This window comes from Penicillium waksmanii, assembly GCF_028829765.1.
Source record: "Penicillium waksmanii strain IBT 27052 chromosome Unknown utg000008l:1.0-5622682.0:1.0-5626561.0, whole genome shotgun sequence".
NCBI classification, from domain to species: Eukaryota; Fungi; Ascomycota; class Eurotiomycetes; order Eurotiales; family Aspergillaceae; genus Penicillium; species Penicillium waksmanii.
In genome coordinates, this window is record NW_026643254.1 from 1,743,341 (window position 1) to 1,766,273 (window position 22,933).

Below are 22,933 nucleotides of genomic sequence, written 5' to 3' on the forward strand. Positions count from 1 at the left end.
AGAAAATATCAGCGTTGGGTTCGGCTCGTTGCCCAATGCTTATCGCGCTGGCATATGACTTGATCCAGATCCCGTTGATACTTCGGTTTGCCGAGGGCGGTAATGAACCGCATCAACGGGTTTCGAGGTCAGGAGGGAAGTATCTGGTTTTGGACCGACAGAGAGTTGGAACAGACTTGATCGAACGGGGGGGAGGAGGGGAGAAGAGAGGATTGCGGGCGGAAGAAACGTCTGCTACTGGAGAACCGTGCTCAAGGCCGTGACTCGGGTGTGGTTGGGATTTTCGAACATCGAGTGGGGAGGAACTTTGGGAGCGAAAGCCGGATTTACGTTCTGTGTCATAGTCCGGATGTCGCCACGACCCTTGATGTGGGTGTCGCGGGTCTTGCTCAATGCCGTAAGGGGTGTTGTTGGCCGATGAATTCGCAGCCGAAGCATTCTCGGGAATGGTGGATGCTGATCCATTCGGAGCATGCACATCCACCACCCGCTTCTGAGCTGCGGGTGTCGCAAATGATGATGCATTAGAGGCCTCAAAGGCCCGCCCTTGAGGTCGATGAGGTTGAGGGTATTGGTGTTGGGCTTGTTGCTGGTGAATTGGATGTTGCGGATTGGCCCACGGCGTTTGCTCCAAAAAGGCTTCTTCGGCCTCGGCTGCGGTGCGGAACATGTTGGATGACATGGCTGACATGGCACCGCGAGGTTGTAACGTGGAGGACGATTGCGATTGTCTTGAGACCACGACACGAGGTTCGACTGTAATTCCCATCTTCTCCAAATCGTCGTCCAGCTCTGATGGGCGAGCTCCTAGCAAGGTTGGAGCGGCTGGGAAACCAACGTATTTCGCGACACCCGCCATGATCGAAACCTCTTGATTGTACGCAGCTTGGTGCGCGATTTGTTGAGATCGGCGGGTAGGGAATGGGATGATGTGGTGGGGGCTCAGTTCGTCCGTCTTGAAACGATCATGCTGGATGGCATAGAATTGCTGGCTGATCGAGCTTGAGTGGACTTCGCGGACATCCCGAACCTTTTGGAAGTAAGTGCTGAGAGCCTGCGCACGTTCGGCCATGCTCTTAGTAACGAGTGATTTCATGCGGTAGTGATACAAGGTCCGTTCGTATTGGACCTTGGCATCCCGGTAATGTTGTACACACTCGATCTGGCGCAGATATTCGGGATGGGTCGGGTTTGGTCCGTTCAGCATTTCTAGCTCACGATTAAGTTTCGAGATCCGCTCATCATAGATCCTGAGAAGAGGTTAGCAAATGGAAAAGGATCCGCAAAGGGGAGGTGTCCTGACTTGTCACGCAACGCTGCGAATTCCTTTTCTAGTGTTGCCAACGACTCCATCGCAGACATCTTTTTCGCAGCTGAATGGTATGTAAGCAAATCTGATCCCAGGTAGGCTCCAACGGCATGCAACTTACTTTCTTCTTCAACTCTGGCAGCGACCTCTGCATTGTGGGGTCCCTCGACACGTTCCACCGGCTCTTCATCTTCGACAAGGGTGTCGTCAACAGCATCCTCTGCGATGAGCTCGCCGCCTTCCGTATCCCCCTCAACATCTGTACTTCGTTTTCCTTTCCGTTTACCCTTCTTGCTTTTCTTTCCTTTAGTTGTCACAGCGGGTAGGTCTGATTCGGGAAGGTCGTCGACCGGAAGTTCGTCCTCCATGGTCGCCGTAGCGTCATCCATCATTGGCTCTGGGGAGAGAGGGGTATCATCGTCGATTGGGTCGCTCAAATCGCTTTTGAGGGAGCTCCGGCGTTTCTTCAGTGGCTCATCGTCGCCGATTTCTGTGCCAGTGTCGTCACCGAGCTCAACGCGTTTTCGTTTCTTCCCAATGCTATCGGGAAGCTCAACGTCATCGAGCAATTCCATACCTTCCTCGATAATTCCATTGTTTTGAGAGGGTCGCCTCTTGCTAGGCGAGTCATCCAGCGCATGCTCCTCTTCCTCGTCCACGTCCTCCAGGGTAGTGGACTGGTGGAGTTTACTCGGACTGGGACCAGCGCTGCCAATACTGAGCACGATGTCTCGCTTTCGAATGTTGTGAGGGGAATCTTCGAGGCGCTCGGTTTCCGCCTCCGAGTCGTTTTCAAGCTGCCTCTCGGGTTTAGGAGACTCTTCAAAGTCAGAAGGCTCGTCGTCCGAAACGTCGTCGATTTCACTCAAGCTGCTAGAGCGTCCATCGTCCATGAGCGGGTCGTCCAAGAAGGGATTTCGTTCGCCATTGGTTATGGTAGAATCTGCCCCCGTCGTTGGACCGACGGAGGCTTGTTCTCTGCTTTCGGCTACCTCCATCTGCAGTCGTGCGAGGCACTAGGGCAGTGAGAGGCGGTATGTAGGAGGAGAAGAGGTATAGTAGGGGAGTGTGGTGCCAAAGGGCTTGCTTGCTTGGCGGCGGTTGGGGTTGTGGGTGGGAGTGGTAGGACGTCAAGGTCACCGATCCACCAGGGAAGGGTTTCGTGGGGAGTCTGGAACAACAATATAATTGATTAGTTCAATTGCCATGCTAGCTGGGTCAAAATGACCCGGGTCAAGGTGGTGGAGGGGAAGTGGTAGGGTGGGAGGGAATGGTAGGTCAGCGCCTCCAGAGAAGGCGGTGCGGAGATTGATCATCGCGGCAACGCCTCCACCCCCCAAAGCCGGCAAGCGACGCTGGCTGGAGGGCCGGCAACTGCGCGCGTTCAAATGATCGTGAAAAAAGAGCTCCTTGCGGGCTATATTCTCCTTTTCACCATACCAGCGAGCTAGAGAGATCACAAATGGGACGAAGAGGTGCAAGCGACGTACCGTCTCAACAATGCGCCGGGAGCGCCGCTGGGAACGAGCAAAGCTGCTCGCGACCAAACACGATTCTCACCACCAGTGTGTTCCAGAGACACAGGTGAGTAACTAGGACCAAGTCCACGCGTCTCACAAGTATAGAATGCCAGTAAAAGCTGTCAGATCACCGATGCGCCGGTGCTGAGGAGCGAGGGGAGGTCGGCTAGGAAGCGGGCAGGACCACAGTGGAGGGTCGCTGGAGGGCGGTCGGCATGAAGAATCGGAGGATAACAAGGATCGTCCGCAATGCTCGCGAGAGCGATGGGGGAAGCAGATCGAGCAGTAAAATCGTAACAGGGGTGGGGAGAGAACCGAACGGACCTTGCTATGATGGGGGCGCCCAGGAATCGTCCTGTCGTTCTGCCGGGCCCCGAGGCTCACCGCCGCAAACCCTCCAGGGTCACGTGGTGCTGACGTCGCCGGAGACGGCGTTGCATAAGCATAGCACTTCGTATAGGGTATGGCAGTTGACCTATGGTTCTATCACATGGTTCTTTGCAGTCTGTGATAACAGAGGAGGTCCGTGAGGTCGAATGACAATAGTCCTCTGAAAGTTATATCAGGTAGGAATATGAGGTGATTTGAAGAAATTTACTGATAAAGACGTGTCCATCCATGTAAGGAGTAGTTTTATAAAAGAGAATAATAAAAGAGTCTGCTACTAATATTACTTATCCACCCAGAAACTCCTAGGAACCCATACAATACCCAAGAACCTCCCATACACAAGCATGTATGTGAGTTGACTTGCCCCAGAGTGCCCTCCAATCATGTGATGCGCAGCCCAGCTCCGCCCGGACCGATAAGCGCAACGAAAAAAAAAGTTCGGGGCTAGATTGGTATGCGTGGAACACCCCATATAATTCCAACTCAACCCATTAATTTCCCCTTGAAGAAATTTGTTTCTTCCCGGGAGTCACCACACACACAATACAAGATGGGCAAGAAATCATCCAAATCCCAATCTAAGGAGGAGAGCCAGCCAGCCGCTGGTGGCCTCCCATTCATCAGCGGTAGCGCATCTTTGGACCCAACATTGTCCTCGCTCTTCGCGGCAAGCGTACGTTCCAATTCGACCTACCCAAGTGACAATCGAAAACTAACATTGTCTTAACTAGTCTGGACCCGTCCAAGCACCGACTGTCAAGTACAAAAAGAATGCGGATGCACGCAAATCCGCCAAAAAGACCGACGAGGTTGAGGAGGAGGATGATGTGATGGAAGATGCCTCTGCCTCTGAAGAAAGCGACTCCGAGTCTGCGGAGGAAGCAGAGGAAACACAAGGCCGCAAGCGAAAGCGTGGTCCTGCGGAGGAAGTCGAGGAAACCTACATGCGCCGCATCGCCAAGGAGGAGGAAAAGGATGCCGAAAAGCGCAAGGCCGAGTACACCAAGCGTCAGAAGCCTGATGAGGAGTCCGACGACAAGAGTGATAACTCTGACGATGACGAGGAGGAGGATGAGGAGGAGGATAAAGACAGTGACAGTGACGACAAGGAGGAGAAGAGTGCTCCACCTCCAGTTCACGAGAGCGTGGCCGGAAATGCGAAGGCCAGCGAAGTTGAAAAGTCCAGCCGAACCGTCTTCCTGGGCAACGTTTCCACCGAGGCGATCAAATCCAAATCGTCCAAGAAGACTCTCCTCCGACACCTGGCCTCCCACTTATCCAGCTTGCCCGAGTCCAGCGGCCCGCACAAGGTCGAGTCGATTCGATTCCGCTCCGTCCCATTCGCCAGCGGCGGCGGTCTCCCCAAGCGCGCATCTTTCGCCAGACGGGAGATCCTCGACGATACCACGCCCAGCACCAACGCCTACGCCGTCTACAACACTATCCAAGGCGCACGCAAGGCCCCCCTCAGCCTTGAACGGAACCGTCGTTTTGGACCGCCACATCCGCGTCGACAGCATCGCCCACCCGGCTGAAATCGACAACAAGCGCTGCGTATTCGTGGGTAACCTCTCCTTCGTCGACCAGGAGGGTATCACCGAGGACCACAATGGCAAGAAGAAGAAGGCTCGCGCATCCGCTGATATCGAAGAGGGTCTCTGGCGAATCTTCAACCAGAACACAGGGGACACCAAGGACAAGAAGACAGTGAAGAAGAACGTTGAATTCGTCCGCGTGATTCGTGACCGCGCCACTCGCGTCGGCAAGGGCTTCGCCTACGTCCAATTCTTCGACGCGAATAACGTCGAGGCCGCTCTCCTTCTCAACGAGAAGAATTACCCTCCCATGCTGCCGCGCAAGTTGCGCGTCACCCGTGCGCGAAAGATGGCTAAGAAGCAAGAGGATGATGGCGGCAAGAATGGTGGTCGTGGTGATCTTGCTCAGAAGACACTTCAGGGTCGCGCTAACAAGCTCCTCGGTCGTGCGGGTGCGGCCAAGATTAAGGAGGCCGGCAAGGGCGGTATTGCTGGTAACTCGATGGTTTTCGAGGGTCACCGTGCTACTGAAGATGGATCTCGCATGAAGGTTAAGACTAAGAGCCGTGGATCGAAGGGTAAGCCCAAGGGCCGGAGCAGCAAGCGTGCTGCGGCCTACCGTGCTGCGGGTGGTCAGAAGCCATGAACGTGACAAGCTTTTCTTGAAGCTTTGTCTTGAAAAAAAAACAATATTTTGTATCTTTTACGGGCGTTGAGCTGGGCATTGGAATTGTTGCAAATACTAGGTATAAAATGCATGATATCCCTCCGAGTCTGAACCCATTCAGATAGTAGTAGGCCCATGGCAGTGTTTTTCTCTCTCTAAGTCTCATATTTCGTAGTCTTTTTCTAAAATCAAATCTATTTGAGCCTCTAGTATTTGCATCAAAATATCTACCCAAGTGATGGTAATTTAGAGGTCTAAGTAATAATTTACAAAATTATCGCCAGCTACTCCACCATGTCCGCTACCCCAATACGCTGGCTAGATATAGCTAAATGGACCTAGCTGGTTAAGAATATTGCATGTAGAATAAGACCTAGAAAAGACATGAACGCTTGTAAACAGAGTGGGGACATGTCCAGTGAACATCAACAGGTTTCCGCTTGTAAATGGAATAGATAGCCTCTTTCCTGAAGTTTTCCACCAGGTTGAGAGGTAGAAAAAGGTCAGCTCCGACCACGTCATGGTTCGACAGATCAGCCGAACTTCGATTCTCATTCTCAAAATCGCCACAAAGCTGGGAGAACCTCCGCAATTATGACCCAGTAACCCCCACCATTGTTGAACCATCCGTCGCCGAGGACATAACTGTTTGCTGTAGTCAGATCTCGAACATTCGAGATACTGGACTCAATTGGGCATTCTGAAGCGAACGCCCTCGCTTTGCTGGAGGATCCACCTCATATTCGTCTTCATTCTCATTTTCGAAATCGGAAGCAGGTTCCTGTAACGCTTCTGTCCCTGATTTGACAGGGTAGGTGCCGCTAGGTTGATGTTTCCTGGGGAACTGCCATTTGTGTGTCCGCTTGCTGTGCCGATGTACCATTGGAAACCGGCTCCGGCGCTTGAATAGCCTGCGGTCGCCACTTAGACAAGACCTTGCCAGCCGCGGGCCGAGATTCCTCGTCTAGATAGTGATGAGTTAGAACAAAAGCTTGAAAGTGAGATATCAGGTGGAAACCGGGGAAAACATACAAGTGTTATAGACATCCTCGAGTGTATCGAGACACATCTCACGTGCCGGAGGCCGGAACATGACCAAGTACCTAGAAAGCGGGGAAAGTCAGTCCTGCAGTAAAAGGCGTTTGGGGGGCAGGGACGAGAAGGGGAAGCTAATCTTACATAAGGGCTTGAACGCAGAGATTCACACGTTCGGGGTCCTTTGCGAGACTCGCAATGCGCTGAGTGATGGGAATAGTGATTTCGGGTACTTCGCTGAGGAAGCGCACCAAGACCTTAATATCCTTCGAATCCAAGTATGGCAAAAATCCATCCAAGAGTCGTGTCGCCCAGTAATCATAATGAAGCGCGACAACCGGTTCCGAGTCTGACTCCTCGCTCTCATCACGTTGCGTCGCTGCTGCCTTCATCTGTACTCTATCATTGTACCATTCCTCGTTGAGCCAAGTGATACCGATATTAAGACGACCGCGAAAGTCCTCCAAAATGTATCGATAAAGCGTCTCGCGAATAGAATCTGAAATCGTTGTTTTGCGAGATGCAAGCGCCGATTCCCCTTTGCCAATCTTATCACTTGCTTCCAGGCCAGCTGGGGCGCGAGTGGCAAGGCGCGTAAGGAGTACGACCCAAGCATCTCGATCAAAAGTGCTTCCGGCCAGCCGGGAGAAACCGAGCTGTTGGCTTTTGTTTTTGCCAGAGGCTGTTGATGCTGGAGCGGTCTCAGCCAAGTGAATCATGCTGAAAACGCGCGAAACGGCACTGCGGCCGACTTCGGCGGCTTCTTCTTCGCCGAGAGGTGACGGCTGAGGCAGGACGAATGGACCCAATGATACCAGATCTGGCTGTAGCTCTGCTACTTGATCTGCTGCAATAGTGCCCTCGCCCTCGGCGCCTTCTGCTACATCCATGGGCTCATAATCTGGCTCATAATCTTCGTCATCGTCGAGTGAGGTCGCGTTCTGCTGTTGTTGGCGCTTCAGATTTTGCTCTTTTGTTATGGTCTCTAATCGATTCCGGACGGCCTGAAAGCGTGTTAACAATAATATCTCATAGGGGATATTCAGATGTAGATGCTTACATCAACAGCTTGTGTAAGCGTAGACGGGTTAACGTGTTGCAGTAGAGGCAGCGTGATCTTCATGACGAGCTCGACAGGAAGCTGTTTGACATCAAATGAGGACAGTGCGACGTCCTGGGTTAATGTAAATAGCTGATCGTAGCTCGTAGGTCCTGGAGGTAGCGGGGGAATCTTGAGCAGTGGAGGAGTAAGCGCATCCAAACGGGCACGCTTTGCGGTGTCTAAACCGTCTGTCGGTTCAATGGGAAATGCACGTTTCCGAGATGCGTCATCTACTTCCTCCAGCCTGGATTGCATAAGACGCTCAATGTACATCTGCATCTTACCCACGTAAGGGTGGTTCGGGTTCTTCTTCATTATGTTGACAAGTAAGGCCCTCGCTGTACGCTCCATGGATTTGACATTGACTCGGACGATTGGCGTAAATGGGGGTCGGACATGTTTAGTTGGGAAAAACTCAAGAACGGTATTGATGATCTTGTTGGCGATAGACTGGCGAGTACGGACGAGTGGTGAGAGACAGTTCAAAGTTGCATTGACAATTAGCGCATCACTAAGACGGGGTAAGTATACGGTTTTCTATCGAATGTCATGGGTATGATGTCGCACCATGTCTCTTCTTGGAAAACGCCCAAGAGTCGATCAAGCAGGCCCGATGCTTCAGCCTCGAGATAAGATATTTTGAGAACAGGATGAGTACGAGGGACAATGGCCAGTGACGTCTCATTCTGCTCAGGTCGCTATAAGAAAGATCAGCATCGAGGGGGCAGCGCAAGGTAGACTTGTAAAACATACCCTTGGGTCTGAAATCAGTCCTGGTGTCTGAACTTGAACGACGCGCTGCAGGAACTTGACGCAGCAGATCTTGACTGGACATGGGAAAGAGTCCATCTTTCGCAAGATGTCTTCTTTAATCATTGTCATCGTCTCCCATGACTTATTATCCCCGGGCTGATTCACGCTGAAGATTGTTAATACAGAAACCCAAATCGACTACTCGCAAAAACATACATATGTCGAAAGACCAATGGGTACAAGCTGGCCGCAGTTTGAACCAAGCCCTGTAGTACGGCAACATCTGTCTCAGGAAGAGCTAAGGTGTCTTGAATGGTCTGGAGCACATTAGGCGCAAGTTGTTCCTTCAAAGGCGCGGACAGAACCGGGCTAGAGAAGGTCTCAGCCATAAATTCTGCCCCCCCATCTTCGCAATTCTACTCTCGAATTAGCCCCGACGATAGGCAGAATTCCATTCACGATCTGCGGGTAGAGAGCTGCGTCGCCGAGGACGAGGTTGCGAGCTGCATTCAGCTGATTGAGTTGTACGGCCGTTTGAGCCATCGCGGAAACGGTGGGATCTAGATGAGGATATGCGGCAGGTCGAAAGGCAAGGACGTGAGGTCGGCGCAATGGGCGATCACTGCGTGTTTGCTTGCTTTCGGATCGAAACGCGATCAGAGCAGCGCGCTGCTAGGGGACAGCCACGCGCTAATGGCTGGAGATATTTCGATAGATAGTAGGCGATGAGCGGCCACGGGGAGGTAGAAATGAAGGGGAGGCGAGGTGTGGCCTTGAAAGCTCTGGAAACAAAGGATGGATATGTAGGGAGCAAAGGTCCGTAGGGGCCGAGAAAAGTTGGGGAACTGATTGATCGATATCGGGCGCGGTGGTCTACCCTGGCACTGCAGAGTTATTGTTACAACACGAACGACTAAGCATGAACGACTAAGCACAATCTAATAGGAACAAGTTCAGAGTAGTTAAGTTCTAAGGAATATTACAATACTTTCATTCAGTCCAATCACCAACAAAATAACTAGAATAATAATCAGCATGAGAGACCACTTATGATGGGCTGACCATTTGCCAAGACTTGATCTTCCGCACTGACCAAATCAACTTCAAAGTTACGCTTCGTTCCTTTAAGACCAACCCAACACTTTCACCATGGCCGCCGGAATGTCAGTTGATGAGTTGATATTATTCCCACTCACATGTTCACCCTGAATTGACTTTGATATACAGCTTCAACTCCACATACTACGGCAAGGATTACCGCGCCGGTGCCGCCCTCCTCCGTGCCCGCCGGCCGTTCCTGGTCAAGAACGCCCTGACTGGATTCGGACTCTTCGCCTTCACAATCGGTGTCTGTATGTACTCCTTGATAGACAATGCTCTCCATACCCAGTTCTCTGCCCTCTCCTGCGACCCAGAAGTCCCGGCGCAGAGAGAGGATCATACCACCCGCTGCCTACGACAAACCCTCCCCCACTCCTTCAAGCCTACCATGTCTTTGACATAAATACTTTACGAATGAGAGATTAATTATCGTACTTTCAACAGATGCCTACACTATCAAGGCCGTCGGCCAAGAAGAATTCTCCGACGTAAAGGTCCCCGAGATCCCCGCCTCGTCCGAGAAGAAATAAGAGCAATACAATATCGACGCCCTACCAGGAATTGGGTACTGAGTCAATTCCAGAGGGGGTCATTGAATTGTGATTTCTATGTGTACCATATAACCGTATCGATTGCGAGGGGTGGGAATGGGAAGAAGGCCCCGCCAACACGGTCTCCTCTCGGCGGAAAAACAGCAACGGAGCACTTTGGGGTTATGGAGTCTTTTAGTTTGGGCAGGTCATGATTCTTGACTTGTGAGCTCAGCGGCTTTGATTCATTGGCATCTATGATAAGATATCTTGTACAGGGTGGATTTGCTGGGAATAGTATGGTGTAGTATACTATTACATTGACCTTATCTGAAATCCACATTTCTCTTCTCTTTCTTAACTCACTACTAGTAGTACTATGTAATACTCCTAGTAGTATCTACTGCACCGGACAAGGTGAGATCATTTCTCCAGGCGGTTTCATTGTATACTATGTCGAAGCTATTGTACTCAAGTATATTTATGTCACCCGCAAAGAAAACACAGGGGTCAAAGCCCTGGTGTCGTAGACAGAAGTGCAATAACAAAAGAATTCAGACAATACAGAGATCGTTTCCTAGTCAGAAGGGTTTACTCAGTTCGCAGAACGCGAGGTCCCTTCTTCTTAGTCGCGCGCTTGCGCTTCAGACCCTTATCAAAGGAAACAGCGTTGCTGTGGTCACGGCCGAAGTTGTCGAGATCCTTAACCTTGAAGATACGGATGATCCAGTTCTCACTGGTGAACGCTTCCTCGAGGGTGTTAAGCGTCGGGCTCTCCGCGGGCAATTTAACGCCACGAACGCGGTCGACGGCTTGTCCGGCCGGGAAGAGAGAGTTGTAGTTGTAGTAAGACATTTTGTACCTAGTGATAGGGTTAGCAAATGGTGGCTCTGCATGCATCAAACTTGTTAAAAATCACGTACATCAGGCTGTTCTTCATGGCGGGGGTGGCCTCCTCGTCAACGCGATATTCACCGCGAGCAGTGAAGAAGTCACGCTCCTTGATCTCGTCGGGCCAGATACCCTCCGCAATTCGGACCATCCACAAGAACTTGTTCAGATCATCACCCGAGTAGCCGAGGAGACCGCCGAACACGACCAGAACATAGTCGACATCGTGTTGACGCAAGATCGGGTAGCTGACTTCCTCGCGAGAGCTCATGGCCTTACCAACGGTGGCAATGTGGGTGTTGTTCCAGGTGTTGTTGTCAACAAGAGTGGGACGGTCGGCCATACCACCGATCTGGTAGCCGTAATCCCACCAGGACATGATCTTGGCATTGTCCTCAGTGTTTTGACGGAGCCAGTAGTAGGCCTCACGGTAATCATCGATGATGTGCTGGCTTCCATCAGGCAGGCGGCTAGCGAGCACAACCGAGGGAGACGAGTACGCATTCGAGGTGACCCAAGTGCAGTGAGCAACGAACATCAGAAGGTAGATGGTCAGGGAACCAGTCACAATAGCCTTCGAGAAGTAAGAGTAAATGCCAACAACGGGCTTCTTGGTCGACGAGAACGCCTTAGACTTGTCGGCGTTCGCCTTGTCCTTGCTCTCGGGAGTAGGCTTCGTCATAACCAGGAAGCTATCAAAGATGGTCGAAAGAGCCAGAGCGGCAGCGACACAGACAATCGGGGTGAGAGTCAGCATCAGACGAACCATGACACCGGCGAAGTAGCTGGAGAGGACAGCGTAGATGATCACGAAGACATGCTCATCCTTCAGGTTCTGGAAGCACATGAACACACCGGCCGGGAAAAGCCAGATCAAGAAGTTCAGGTCAAAGAAGAAAGCAGGCCAGGCGGTAGGCTGGTGCTCAGAGACGGAGGCAATGATAGGAATGTGGATCTTAGCATAGCCGGTATCCCACAGTGAGTAGAAACGTCCACTCCAGGGAGCAATCACGCCAGAGACAGACAGAAGGACGAGGCCAGTGAATCCAAGGCCGAAGGTAAGCAGGACCATGGAGGTGAGAAGCTTCTGGAACTGCTTGCCGGGCAGGTATGCGCGAACAAATTCAGCGAATGCGACGAGCTGAATGAGACCGAAGACACCCAGAGCCGACATATGATCACTGTTACGAATAGGCAGGAAACCGACGAAGGGAATCTGCATGCTACCCAACGTTCCCAATGCATACCAGGTGGTATAGCTGATGTAAAGGCGGGTGCTATAGCGACCCATGCAGAGCAGAACGAACACGTGGAGAGGAATGAGGTTAGTGATGAAAACATATCCACCCCAAGCAGAAACCATGTATCCGTAGAACAGAGCAGTCAATGCGCCCCACATAATTGAGCCATTCTTGACAGCCTTGATCCACAGGAAGAAGGTGAAGACAAGCAGGAAAATGGCAATGGCTTCATTGTCGTAGCTACCAGCCACGGAACGAGAGATATAACCGGGGGTGATGCCCATAAACGCAGCCGCAAGAAGACCAGCGGATGGGGAATGAGACATCTCACGGGTCAAGAGGTACATTGCCAGGGCTGTCAAGCCGGAAAATCCGGGGGCAAGAAGAACACAAACGTTGCGGATATCGACAGGGATTGTAAGGAGACGGAGGATGTGGTAGATGACACCACTGGTCACCATCAGACCGGGGTACAAAGTGCCACCAGTGACACGACCCAGAGGATGCCAGGTTCCTAAATGGGGAAGGAATTGTATCAGCGCTGCTCTGTGATACGGATGGGACCTAAACGACACGCAAGCATTGGGAAGGGGGAAGCATACGGTCATCAAACCAATCCCAGAAACTGTAGAAGCCATTTTGAACAAGATATTTTGTTGCTCGGAAGTTGAACCACGGATCGACTGCAATTGAAAGTAGGTCAATATCTCATCCTTGTATATCTGGCCGTTGAGATGTCGTGGGCTGGGTGAGTGAGCTAGAACGAGGGGATCGTACATTCGTGAATAATACTTTCAAATCCTAGAATTGAGATTAGATTATATATACGAGCAGTCAAGTTAGGGTCATTGACATACGGATAACACTGAAAAGGCGACTGGCGACGGCGGCCGCAGCGATCGTGAGGAGGATGATGATCCGCAATAGACCACGCGTGCGCTTGCCGGAGCTGCCTTTCAGCAAGACATCGAGGGGAAGACTGGGCCATAATGGCCTGGAAGAAGGAGCAAAGTCCAAATTAACAAAGATGAATCATGAAAACAAGAAACGAATGGGGCAGAGCTGCCAATGGGTTGCCTGGTGGGAAGGTTGCAAGAGGGAGAGCTGCGCAAGGTGGTCACTTCTGAAGGTCTTGGCGTCTTTCCCCGACGCCACCTCCGACTGCTCCCCGCATCATCCATTCAACAACCAAGCACCACCACACCTACATCTGAGCCTTGTCAAGCTCAAGATACTCCTAAATTCATACGAGTACAGAATATTTATCTCATATCTACTGCTATTTGATGGAGTTCCCTCCTCTCACCAAGGAGCAGATCTCCAAGGTGATCATCTCAAATGCTCCTCCTTCACAGCTCTTCGAGATTCTGTCGCAATACGAATCAGATGCCTGTCTCACGTCTGCTGGCAGCGGTGGCACCGAGACAGGTGCAGGCGATCCTGAAACGTTGTGCCTGTACTACTCTGGCTTCTTCTTCGCTCATCTTCTTACCAAACAAATGTGAAAGCTCTCCATCATACTTCGAATGATGTAGTCGCTAATAATTCGACTTAAAATAGACCAGAAGCGCGCGCACTTACCCAGAGAATACCCGAAACATTAAAGCTTCACGATCCCTCCTTACAAAATTGCCTGACTTTGCTGCGAGCCATCTGGCAGAACGAACATGGTCAGGTCTATCAGATCCTGCGTGGGTTGCCGTGGCCAGAAACCCTGCAACCGTTGGTGCAAAGATATGAAAGTATGTGCTTAGCCTGGGAAACGATTTATTGCCGATTTACTAACGTTCGTACTGTAGATTTCTTTCAAGACCAAACCTTGATCGCTGTCAGCACCTCATACAAAGCGATTCGACCCGCTGTAGCAGCAGGATACCTGGGGCTAGATATTCAGGCTGCAGAGAAAGGCGACCAGGCAATCATTCAAAAGTTCACCGATTGCGGGTGGACCTGGAAACCAGAGACTCAATTGCTGTACCCATCTCCGATCACGGTGCCCCCCCACCGATAACCAACCCTCCCGCGGCATTCGTGAGACAATGGCAATGCTGGGGAATCGTTAGAGTATTTGTTGGAGATATTATTACGGGATATGAAGCGATAAATGACTGCAAGAAGGGCGAGAAGGTGATCGCATGGAGTGGTATATCTACAATCTATCGTGGGAGTTTAGGACAGGAAAGCATAGCACTTGATTACGGACTGGCTAGTCGAACACGGAAGCCAGTATTATAACGCCGGAATGCTTAACACGATCTTTTGCTCTTGAGGTCCAACTGTATTGTACAGGCGCACGACACAGCCCAGGGTATGTACAGGACCAAAATGATAACGTCTAAAACGATATAGTAAAGAAAACGAAACCAAAAGAAACCATTCCGTCTTTCGCTCGCAATGTCGCAACTCGGGGGGGAAATCAGACCCGATCAATCGTACAGTAAATGGACCCGAGCAAATGCTCAAATACCCTGGGGACGGGAGGTGCGAGTTTCGCAAAGAGATGCGTTTTCATTCCTCCACTCTATTTAATTCATCGCATTTAAGGGTTCTCGGCGAACTTGGCCTGCAGGAAGGCCTCGAGGTCGAACTTGGGGTCCGCGAAATCGGTAATGACTGTAACGTAGCAACCATCAGTTAGCGCTGTGTCTCTGGAATTGGGGCCCTTTCGGCCCTTTCGGTCTCGGCGAATGCCATAATTGTACGAGAACGAATCAATAGTGTTAAAGGGTCACGTACGGCCGGAGGATTGCGTCTTGGTCTCCTGGGGCTGGGTCTTCTTCCTCCACTCGGCCTTGGCCTGCTCAATCAGACGCTCCTTGCGGGTGTACTCATGCTCGATCTCGGTGCGCTTGGTCTGGGAGTTGAGGGAGGACTGGTGGTAAACACCGTAGACGAGACCGGCAACGAGAGCCGAGTAACGGAGGACCTAAATTGACGGTGGATGGTCAACATCAGATTTCGCATTGGGAGGGGGGCGTGTCCCATCGGTCCCTGCCGGGGAAGGATACGGATGATACTCACGTTGACACCTTGGCTAGCCATTTTTGTGAATATCCGGGGGACGGGAATGCGACGTTAAATAAAGGAGTGGGAAATCGGAAAACCGTTCAACAAGAGTCGACCGTCAATGGCAGTGAATCCTCGGGTTGGGCAAGGCGAGGTTAGACGTCCCTGGTCTGCGCGAGTTTTTCCGGCGCCGTTCGGGCCTGTCCGCTTATGTCATCCCGTAAATAAAGCGCAACACGCTACTACAGCTACAACGCTTCGACCAGGTCGTATGATTTCACGATGTCGTCCATGCAGCAGCGCAAGAATGAGATCCTGGCCAAGCGGGCTAAGCTTGCTGAGTTGAAAAAACAGCGCGACCTCCGTCAAAAGGAGTTCACCACCAACCGGTACAGTGTTGGAGATGCTTCAGAGGTATGCACCCCCGGAGATATGACTCGGGGAGCTCACATACGGAAACTAACTGGGTCATATTAGATCGCTTCACCGGTTCCCAGTCATTCTGGTAGCAGAGCTGAACTTGATGATTTGATTTCGCGTCTGGTGGACCGTCCTGGGTCGGCTTCCCTTAGCCATGGTGCTGAGGACCAGTCGCGCCGAGGAAGTCGGCCGACTTCAGTACTCAGCGCCAGCCAGTTGAGTGGAGAGAACGCGGAAACCTATACCCCTTCGTCCAGACCTCAGTCCCAGTCTATCGCCGTTCAGACTGTCGGGGACGAACCCTACACTGCCCCCACGCCCGAAGCTCAACCCCAAACCCATGCCCCGCCGCCCCCTGAACCCAAACCAGAAGTCGTTACATATAGCAAGGGTGTCCAGACAGATGGCCTAGACTTCCCAGAAGATCCAGATGAGTCGATTGGTTCAGGTGATGAAGAGCTCGCCGGAACTTCACGATCGAACAAACGTCTTAGTCGGCGGGGTCGTGAGCGCGACGAGGAGATCCGTCAAAAGATTCGCGCCGAGATTGAAGAGGAATTGCAGGCGACCAACCAAACCGGGCAAGACGCTACGGCCGCACAGTCGTCAGACCTACGATATCCCATGCGTACACTTGAGGATGATGAGCTCAAAGCTGTGACCTCATCGGACGATTTCCTGGATTTTGTGGAGCGTTCCGCAAAGGTCATTGAGCGGGCTCTCGATGAGGAATACGATGTTCTTGCAGACTACGAAATGGGTGGTATAGATGGAGACCTGGAAGAAGACGAAGAAACTGGCAAGAAAAGGAGGGGCATTCGAGAGGTTTGCCAGTTTTGGGACGAGCGGTGGAGTAAGAAGCGCATGATCAGTGACATTAGCTTCTCTCCTAAGGTACGTCGTGTTTTATTTCGAGAGATAAGTTGAGTCTCAACTAACCCGAGCTTTAGTTCCCTGAGCTCGTGCTGGCATCTTACACCAAGAACCCATCTGCTCCCCATGAGCCGGACGGTTTGGTGCAAGTCTGGAATCAACATTTGCAGTCACGCCCCGAATATGTTTTCCACTCTACCTCCGACATTCTTACCGCCAAATTCTCTCCTTTCCATCCTAATCTCATTGTTGGAGGCTCATATTCGGGACAAGTCCTCCTATGGGATACTCGCTCCTCTCGCGCTGGCGGAGGTGCTCCCGTTCAAAAGACGCCATTGACTGGATCTGGACACACTCACCCTGTGTACAGTATCTCTATCATTGGTACCCAGAATGCGCACAATATTCTGACCTCTTCAACGGATGGAGTGGTCTGTGGCTGGACAGTCGATATGCTTTCCCAGCCCCAAGAGTATCTCGAGTTGACTACTCCCCCTCCATCCAAGACGGAAGACCTTGCACCAACAACCATGTCATTCCCACAGTCTGACCCGACATTCTTCATTGTCGGTACCGAAGAGGGTGGTATATATCCTTGCCACCGATATGATCGCGCTGGGGCCAAGGCCGGCACAGACCATCGCCTTGCCTACCGCGGCCACGCCGCCCCGATCATGTCAACCGCGTTCCACCCTGCTCGCGGCCCCGTCGATCTGGGTGACTTGATGCTGAGCTCCAGTCTTGACTGGAGTGTGAAACTTTGGCGTGTGCGGGCACCTGCCACAACAGCTTCTGTCACTTCCGGCACAGCCGCCGCGCAGGTCGTTTCACCCATTCTGGACATCACTCGTGAGGATGTTGTATACGACGCACGTTGGTCCCCCCCACCGACCTGGCGTCTTCTCTCTTGTTGACGGCGCCGGCAACTTGGAAGTGTGGGATCTTTACACAGACACCGAAGTTCCAGTTGTACGCACTAGTCCATCCCGTGGCTCCAATGGCGGCATCTCCCGTAGTCTTAACAAGGTTGCCTGGGAGGAACGCGAAGGCAGACGTCTCGCTACCGGTGGACTCAACGGCGTGGTTACGGTGTTTGAAGTGGGCAAGGGCCTGGGTGGTCCTTCTGAGGAGGTACCTGCTGATGAGTGGACGGGCATGAAACGACTAGTTGGAAAGCTGGAGCAGAATGATAGAGTTTCTTAGCGGAAGGGGGTCCTCCTGCAAGGCCGAATGCCACCGTTTTGCTTTCGACTGTTTCTTGTCTTGCATATCTCTTGATGCTGCACGTTTTGTCTGCCATATACCATATACCCCTTTTTCTCTTCAATAACATAATTCAGGGATATTTGTGCCTACAGACCATGGATGAAAGAATATGTAGAACTGACAAGGGTTGTGTGTCTGCCTTAGTCACTGCGCTTTATCTTGGCATAACCTACTGCAATGGTGTTTCCCCAATGCCCCGCGGCTGTAACTGAGGCCCCTACAGAGCTTTCACACTTCATCATCATGTCTGACAAGACAGGGCCCGCGTGGGGCAGATTAGCGATTGAGCAATACTTTATGGTAGGTTTCCATCGTGATCATTTTCCCTTTGGTATCTTGCTACCTCTACAATGCTGAACTGGGACTCCTCCTCGACCGAAACCCCAGACCAGCAACGAAGCAGGCTCGTCACTAAGTTTCTTAACATCGATATCCTTCCTCTTGAATGGTTCCAAGATCAGGGACACCTTCTATCTCATAGGCCCAGGCCACCGTTACCTATAACAGAAGAAAATAACACGTATATACTCATTGCAGGTGAGGAAGCCTTTCGGTCTGGAAGTCTCCTGGTGCTTTATTTAGACGGCTTTCGAAGGGTGGTCCGCGGGGGTCGTATTGATCAAGAACTCGATGATATCGCTAATATCGTCGGGATATGGATGTGTACGGCTGATATTATGGGATATCCAACCGTCTCGGAGAGATATCGAGTGAACGGTGATCTTGGACGCGAATTATATCAGTTGACTGAGGAGCTCCTTGCTGATCCGTGAGATAATGTATGAAGGCCTGCTGGCTTCCACAAAATTAGCTATATCGCCCCCCCCCCCCGGTATTCTAGCATATGGATTCCACGACGGTACTATTTTTGGTCAATATAGTATATCAGTATTTATTCTTTCTCTGTCTCTATGTGGCACTTGAAAAGATACTATTATAGTACTTATTAAGCTGAAATGACATCTAGGCCCCCATTATTTCCGTAGCCACTGGTTTTTACAACTGGAATATGAGGGTCTTTGAAATTAACACCGAAAATGTCCGATTATGGCGCCAGACACGGCCATTTTCCTTTTACTTTTAAAGAAGCTGGCGCCGTTCAACAGTCATTCATTCTCTGCGATACCACGTGCAACCATCGCCGAAAATGGCTCCCATTTGCACCCCCATCTAGGCGCCCTCTCTTTTCGTCTTGCCTGGCCGGGCAACTATAATATGCCTCTTCTCCCTTGTCCCCTGTCTCCGTGTTCCTGAGTCCTCCGTTACTAATCTCGCCTCTTTAATGATTCAGCCTAATTTAAACATGCCTACTTCTGGTATGAAATGCAAAGTCTTTAGATTTCTAGCTAGAGCTAGCTTCAAGTTATGGGTCTGCGAGATCCTCTTCCGTTAATTGATACAATTCCTTCCCTATCTCACCATTGATTCGGTACATCTCATTGAGTGATGTATACTCTGGCCCCAGTAGCGCGCAACAATTTCCCCATAAGCCTGCAACGGTGCCAATATTATAATAATCAGGCTCAATACGACCCTCGCGAATGATTCTTCGAAGACCATCGAGATAAATAATGTACAAACGCCTACTTTCGAAGGCTTCCTCATCTGCAATGACCATAAATGTGTACGTAGCAGCCACCTGTAATGTACCGATAGACTCGATCACCGATTCGCGATCGTTATACCAAGCTTCAGGGTCATATTGTTTCGCATTTGCGATATCTCTTTTGAAAAACGCCCGCATCTCCACATGATCCTGTGGCTCAGTATAGTTATCCTGTAAGATATTCTGATCGCCCTCTTCCACCCCTCTGAAACTAATAGGATATGCAATCTCAGGTAAAACATCGTAAATACGACGCCATTCGGACCCGAAATCAAATAGGTTCACATCATCAAGGACTGCCCACCAAGCTTCTTCCTCAAATAGGTCCACATTAATCCATTCCTCCATGATTTTGTCGTGGCGTTTTTTGTCATCTGCGTTTTTGGTGTAATGTGTGCGTAGGAGCATAGGACATACTGCATTCATGGATATGTTATCAGCGTGCCACCGAAGTTTTTCGCAACGGTAAGGTCGAAGAATCGTGTCAATTTCTTCCGCTGTAGGCTCTCGTAGAGGAGTGATTGTGGGCTTTCTTTCGCAGTCTTGTTTTGGCTCAAGGGGGGGTGTTAAGAAATCTAGACACAAGTCTTTTCCGTTGCTGATCTGGCATTTCAACAGAAAAACGGTCCCAGTTTGTCTATGCCAGGTTAGTGTGACGGCAAGGGCCCAAATATAAATCAAGTATCTTACAATCAAGTACTGTTCAACACCTAGCCTGCCCCACAGGGGACCAGTCTGGTCATCTACATCAGACATGATGAAGTCAGATAGATGGAGCGTGGATACGGAAAGACAAGAGATGTGATACTTACCAGGCACAACGAAACAGCGACTTTCCTTTAACTACGGGGGAAATGGCTTAGGTAAGTTGGAGTAGAGTCTACACCAAGGTTCTTTAGAAATCGGCAGTGGGGGCTGCATCGCTGATGCAGACTTGAAACCTAAGGATCCGTCTGCAGGTAAATTCGTCTGTTAGTTCTCCTAGCCATGTCTCGACACACAACATTCGGCCAGAATATTGCTCTATGTCTGAGCATTTACATTTGAGAGCCGATAGCTAGTCTCAATGAAACAGTCGCTAGGCACAGGACCATAACGCAGTATTCAATTGGCAAGAACATATAGTCCCAAATTTTCTTTACTCACTGGCAGTCAACGGGGCCATCAAAAGCGCTCAAGTACGAAAAACTTCAAGACTTTTTACTAGAAGATAATGTTCAAAAGCTAGCTTGCCCCAAGGGGGACCGGTCATATCATTCATGAGGACGAGAGATAAGATGTTGTCGGGGCACAGAAGTACATGCTTTAAGTTGCGACAAGTGCATTTCAGCCTACAAATAAATGGCGGGCCCTGGACACCTGATCATCTAGCTCCCATTAGTGTATATAGCTCTTATTGCAAGTTTACCAAAAGTGAACATTGGTTCAAGTTACTAGTAGCCAGATTGTGCGAAGCGTCTGGATCCCGACCTTAAACATGTACCCTGCTAGGATCTGCGCATCCTTGGAAGCAAATCGGAGCTATTGGCTATGCCGCAGGTACCAAAATCTAGGAAGACAAGCCTGGGGCTAAACAAGCATCCCATGGGGCGTTTCATTGGACCGATAAAGTACCCCCGCAGAAAGAAGAAATAAAAGCCTGGACGGGCAACGCAAGGAGTTGGAAATCAGCCCAAAGGCGAGCAGCCAAGCACCCGACCTCTCCGATGCCGATAACTTGAAAGAGTCTACTTTGTTGATTCTATTCCCAATGCATCTGCAGGGTCACATCGAGCCGAAGGTACCACCAAAAGACTGACATTGCCATGGTCATGGCTCCATTGTAACGTCAAACAAACTACTGAGTGGGGCTAAAGGTCAACATATACCTAGAATCAACTAATTCCAAGCTATACATATTATTTATATTATTCATATGAGTCACTGGCATATGGGAAAGTTGAAGTTGAAGTGAAGATATACTAGTAGTAGTCCGATTACACCAGCCAGTAAGCTTCCGGCCCGCTGCTGCCCCACGCTTCGGGCGAATGGATCGGCCTGAGAAACTGAGGAGCTTTCACTTCACTTCACTTCCCCAGAGTCCCTCCTCTCCCCTCTTTTCTTTTCCTTTCTCTCTCTCTTTCTCTCCACACCCCCGGATTTCAAGTCACTCAGTATACCTCTTGTGACTATGGTCGAGCTCATCAATTCTCCCGACTCTCGAGCTTTGCTCCCTCCCCTCCTCGCTTGTCTTCCTACAGCTTTTGTCTCTCCACGCCCGCCACCAGCCCTCCTCCCACTACTCTCCCCAATCCTCCGCCAACGACTACAAATCCTTACCTCAGTATCTACCTCCCCGGACGAGTCATGGTTGAAGCTTCTCTGCTGGGAGCCCGCCAAGGCGGACCGTCTCCAGAGCATCGTCGACAACACCACTTTCGAGCCGCACCCCGTCTCCGGCGAGATCGAGCTCACGGACGACCTGCCCGCAACCTACAAACGGATTGACGACGAGACACTCCAGTCACTAGTCGTGCTGCCAGAGTACAGCCTAGCCGTGATCTACCTGTGGTGCCCCACCGACGAGCATGGCCGTGGCTGGCGCGTGGCGGAACTACTTCCGCGCGAGAGCCCAGCCGACGACGAAAACACGTGGGCGTCTTCCATTAGCGAAGCGACCACACAAGCAAAAGACAGGCTTCTGGCAGAAATTCTGGACGAGAAGGACGAAAAGTCAAACAGTGAACAACAAGCCAAGGACGAAGAAGATGACGATGACGATGATTACTGGGCTCAGTATGATGCCACCCCAGGCGGCGGGGAAACACCCAACGTGAAGACCCCCGCACCAGCGTCCTCGTCAAAGGGCCCCTCCCGGACTCTCTGAAGCATCGTACTTCTCCCAGTACGGTGACGTGCAGCCGGCCATGGATAGCCATGATCCGACCGAGGAACAGCCAGAGGTTGGACCCTCGTCTTTGAACGGAGATATTCTCGCCAACCTTCTACGTTCATCAATGGGTGGATCTGAAGACCCGGCAAATGGCCCTCGCACAAATGGTTACGCCCACGATAATATCCCCAATGAAGCTTCTGCTCATGCACTCAACCACCCCCGCCCCGCGTCTGCTTCTTCGGGCAGTTCCGATGCTGTCGCGAAGCTGGAGCAGGAAGCAGAAAGTCAATCTACCTACGAAGTAGGCGTGAAGCAACACATTAGTACCAGTATCAAGAGTCTATTCCGTCTGGCCAAGGCGACGGGCATGTCACGGAGCGACTTCCAGTCTTTGGTTCAGACTGAGGTGCAACTTTTGAATTTGACAGACGATGAGTGAATGAGTGAGGATTTAGTGTTTGTTTGTTTTTTTTTTTGCTTTTATCTTGACTGATACCCATGAGCTACGAGACTTGTTTTTGGCATGTCGGTGTATATTTGGAACGAAATCATCATAGTAGATGCATTCTGGGGGGTTTGGGTGCATTAATGAATGTCTGAAACTGCATATTTTCTATTATATACGTCAATACTATTATATCTATTTCCATCTACCACCTCCTGACTGCTATAATATCTGACATGTCCGAAAGCATAAAGCATCCCCATCGGCTCATTCTTCTATACTGGCGTCCCGGCTGTGATTGGTAGGGCTGCGGTGATGTGCGCCCGGGCCACCGCCCTCTCCAACAAGAAGGACACGCAGCCTCACAC

At 51.0% G+C, this 22,933-nt stretch overlaps 11 protein-coding genes across 11 annotated transcripts; 6 read left to right on the top strand and 5 right to left on the bottom strand.

The window, feature by feature from the left end:
• Window positions 1–112: 112 nt before the first annotated feature.
• Window positions 113–2,307, bottom strand: N7481_008974 (uncharacterized protein; the record flags this gene model as incomplete). Its single annotated transcript, XM_057268193.1, has 3 exons — window positions 113–1,250; window positions 1,304–1,373; window positions 1,431–2,307. 3 exons carry the CDS (start codon window positions 2,305–2,307, stop codon window positions 113–115), a joined length of 2,085 nt encoding a protein of 694 aa, XP_057118870.1.
• A 1,462-nt stretch (window positions 2,308–3,769) lies between these two features.
• On the top strand, window positions 3,770–5,400 carry nop12 (rRNA-processing protein NOP12; the record flags this gene model as incomplete). The annotated part of the gene is given in 3 exon segments (XM_057268194.1): window positions 3,770–3,892; window positions 3,951–4,649; window positions 4,669–5,400. 3 exon segments carry the CDS (start codon window positions 3,770–3,772, stop codon window positions 5,398–5,400), a joined length of 1,554 nt encoding a protein of 517 aa, XP_057118871.1.
• A 1,196-nt stretch (window positions 5,401–6,596) lies between these two features.
• N7481_008976 (RNA-processing protein PTA1) lies at window positions 6,597–8,434 on the bottom strand (the record flags this gene model as incomplete). The annotated part of the gene is made up of 3 exons (XM_057268195.1): window positions 6,597–7,460; window positions 7,517–8,095; window positions 8,312–8,434. The coding sequence occupies 3 exons, from the start codon at window positions 8,432–8,434 to the stop codon at window positions 6,597–6,599; spliced, it is 1,566 nt and encodes a 521-aa protein (XP_057118872.1).
• A 1,026-nt stretch (window positions 8,435–9,460) lies between these two features.
• N7481_008977 (uncharacterized protein) lies at window positions 9,461–9,942 on the top strand (the record flags this gene model as incomplete). The annotated part of the gene is made up of 3 exons (XM_057268196.1): window positions 9,461–9,474; window positions 9,539–9,663; window positions 9,857–9,942. 3 exons carry the CDS (start codon window positions 9,461–9,463, stop codon window positions 9,940–9,942), a joined length of 225 nt encoding a protein of 74 aa, XP_057118873.1.
• Window positions 9,943–10,533: 591 nt separating this feature from the next.
• Window positions 10,534–13,407, bottom strand: N7481_008978 (dolichyl-diphosphooligosaccharide--protein glycosyltransferase subunit STT3; the record flags this gene model as incomplete). Its single annotated transcript, XM_057268197.1, has 7 exons — window positions 10,534–10,804; window positions 10,866–12,588; window positions 12,677–12,757; window positions 12,852–12,875; window positions 12,932–13,068; window positions 13,283–13,311; window positions 13,381–13,407. 7 exons carry the CDS (start codon window positions 13,405–13,407, stop codon window positions 10,534–10,536), a joined length of 2,292 nt encoding a protein of 763 aa, XP_057118874.1.
• On the top strand, window positions 13,361–14,085 carry N7481_008979 (CSN8/PSMD8/EIF3K family protein; the record flags this gene model as incomplete). The annotated part of the gene is made up of 3 exons (XM_057268198.1): window positions 13,361–13,575; window positions 13,635–13,816; window positions 13,874–14,085. 3 exons carry the CDS (start codon window positions 13,361–13,363, stop codon window positions 14,083–14,085), a joined length of 609 nt encoding a protein of 202 aa, XP_057118875.1.
• Window positions 14,086–14,613: 528 nt separating this feature from the next.
• Window positions 14,614–15,116, bottom strand: N7481_008980 (ATP synthase subunit e; the record flags this gene model as incomplete). Its single annotated transcript, XM_057268199.1, has 3 exons — window positions 14,614–14,687; window positions 14,811–15,000; window positions 15,096–15,116. The coding sequence occupies 3 exons, from the start codon at window positions 15,114–15,116 to the stop codon at window positions 14,614–14,616; spliced, it is 285 nt and encodes a 94-aa protein (XP_057118876.1).
• A 246-nt stretch (window positions 15,117–15,362) lies between these two features.
• N7481_008981 (uncharacterized protein) lies at window positions 15,363–17,576 on the top strand (the record flags this gene model as incomplete). The annotated part of the gene is given in 4 exon segments (XM_057268200.1): window positions 15,363–15,494; window positions 15,558–16,394; window positions 16,451–17,167; window positions 17,184–17,576. The coding sequence occupies 4 exon segments, from the start codon at window positions 15,363–15,365 to the stop codon at window positions 17,574–17,576; spliced, it is 2,079 nt and encodes a 692-aa protein (XP_057118877.1).
• Window positions 17,577–17,989: 413 nt separating this feature from the next.
• N7481_008982 (uncharacterized protein) lies at window positions 17,990–18,412 on the top strand (the record flags this gene model as incomplete). The annotated part of the gene is made up of 1 exon (XM_057268201.1): window positions 17,990–18,412. One exon carries the CDS (start codon window positions 17,990–17,992, stop codon window positions 18,410–18,412), a length of 423 nt encoding a protein of 140 aa, XP_057118878.1.
• A 590-nt stretch (window positions 18,413–19,002) lies between these two features.
• N7481_008983 (uncharacterized protein) lies at window positions 19,003–20,001 on the bottom strand (the record flags this gene model as incomplete). Its single annotated transcript, XM_057268202.1, has 1 exon — window positions 19,003–20,001. One exon carries the CDS (start codon window positions 19,999–20,001, stop codon window positions 19,003–19,005), a length of 999 nt encoding a protein of 332 aa, XP_057118879.1.
• A 1,414-nt stretch (window positions 20,002–21,415) lies between these two features.
• Window positions 21,416–22,559, top strand: N7481_008984 (uncharacterized protein; the record flags this gene model as incomplete). The annotated part of the gene is made up of 2 exons (XM_057268203.1): window positions 21,416–22,020; window positions 22,091–22,559. The coding sequence occupies 2 exons, from the start codon at window positions 21,416–21,418 to the stop codon at window positions 22,557–22,559; spliced, it is 1,074 nt and encodes a 357-aa protein (XP_057118880.1).
• Window positions 22,560–22,933: the final 374 nt, after the last annotated feature.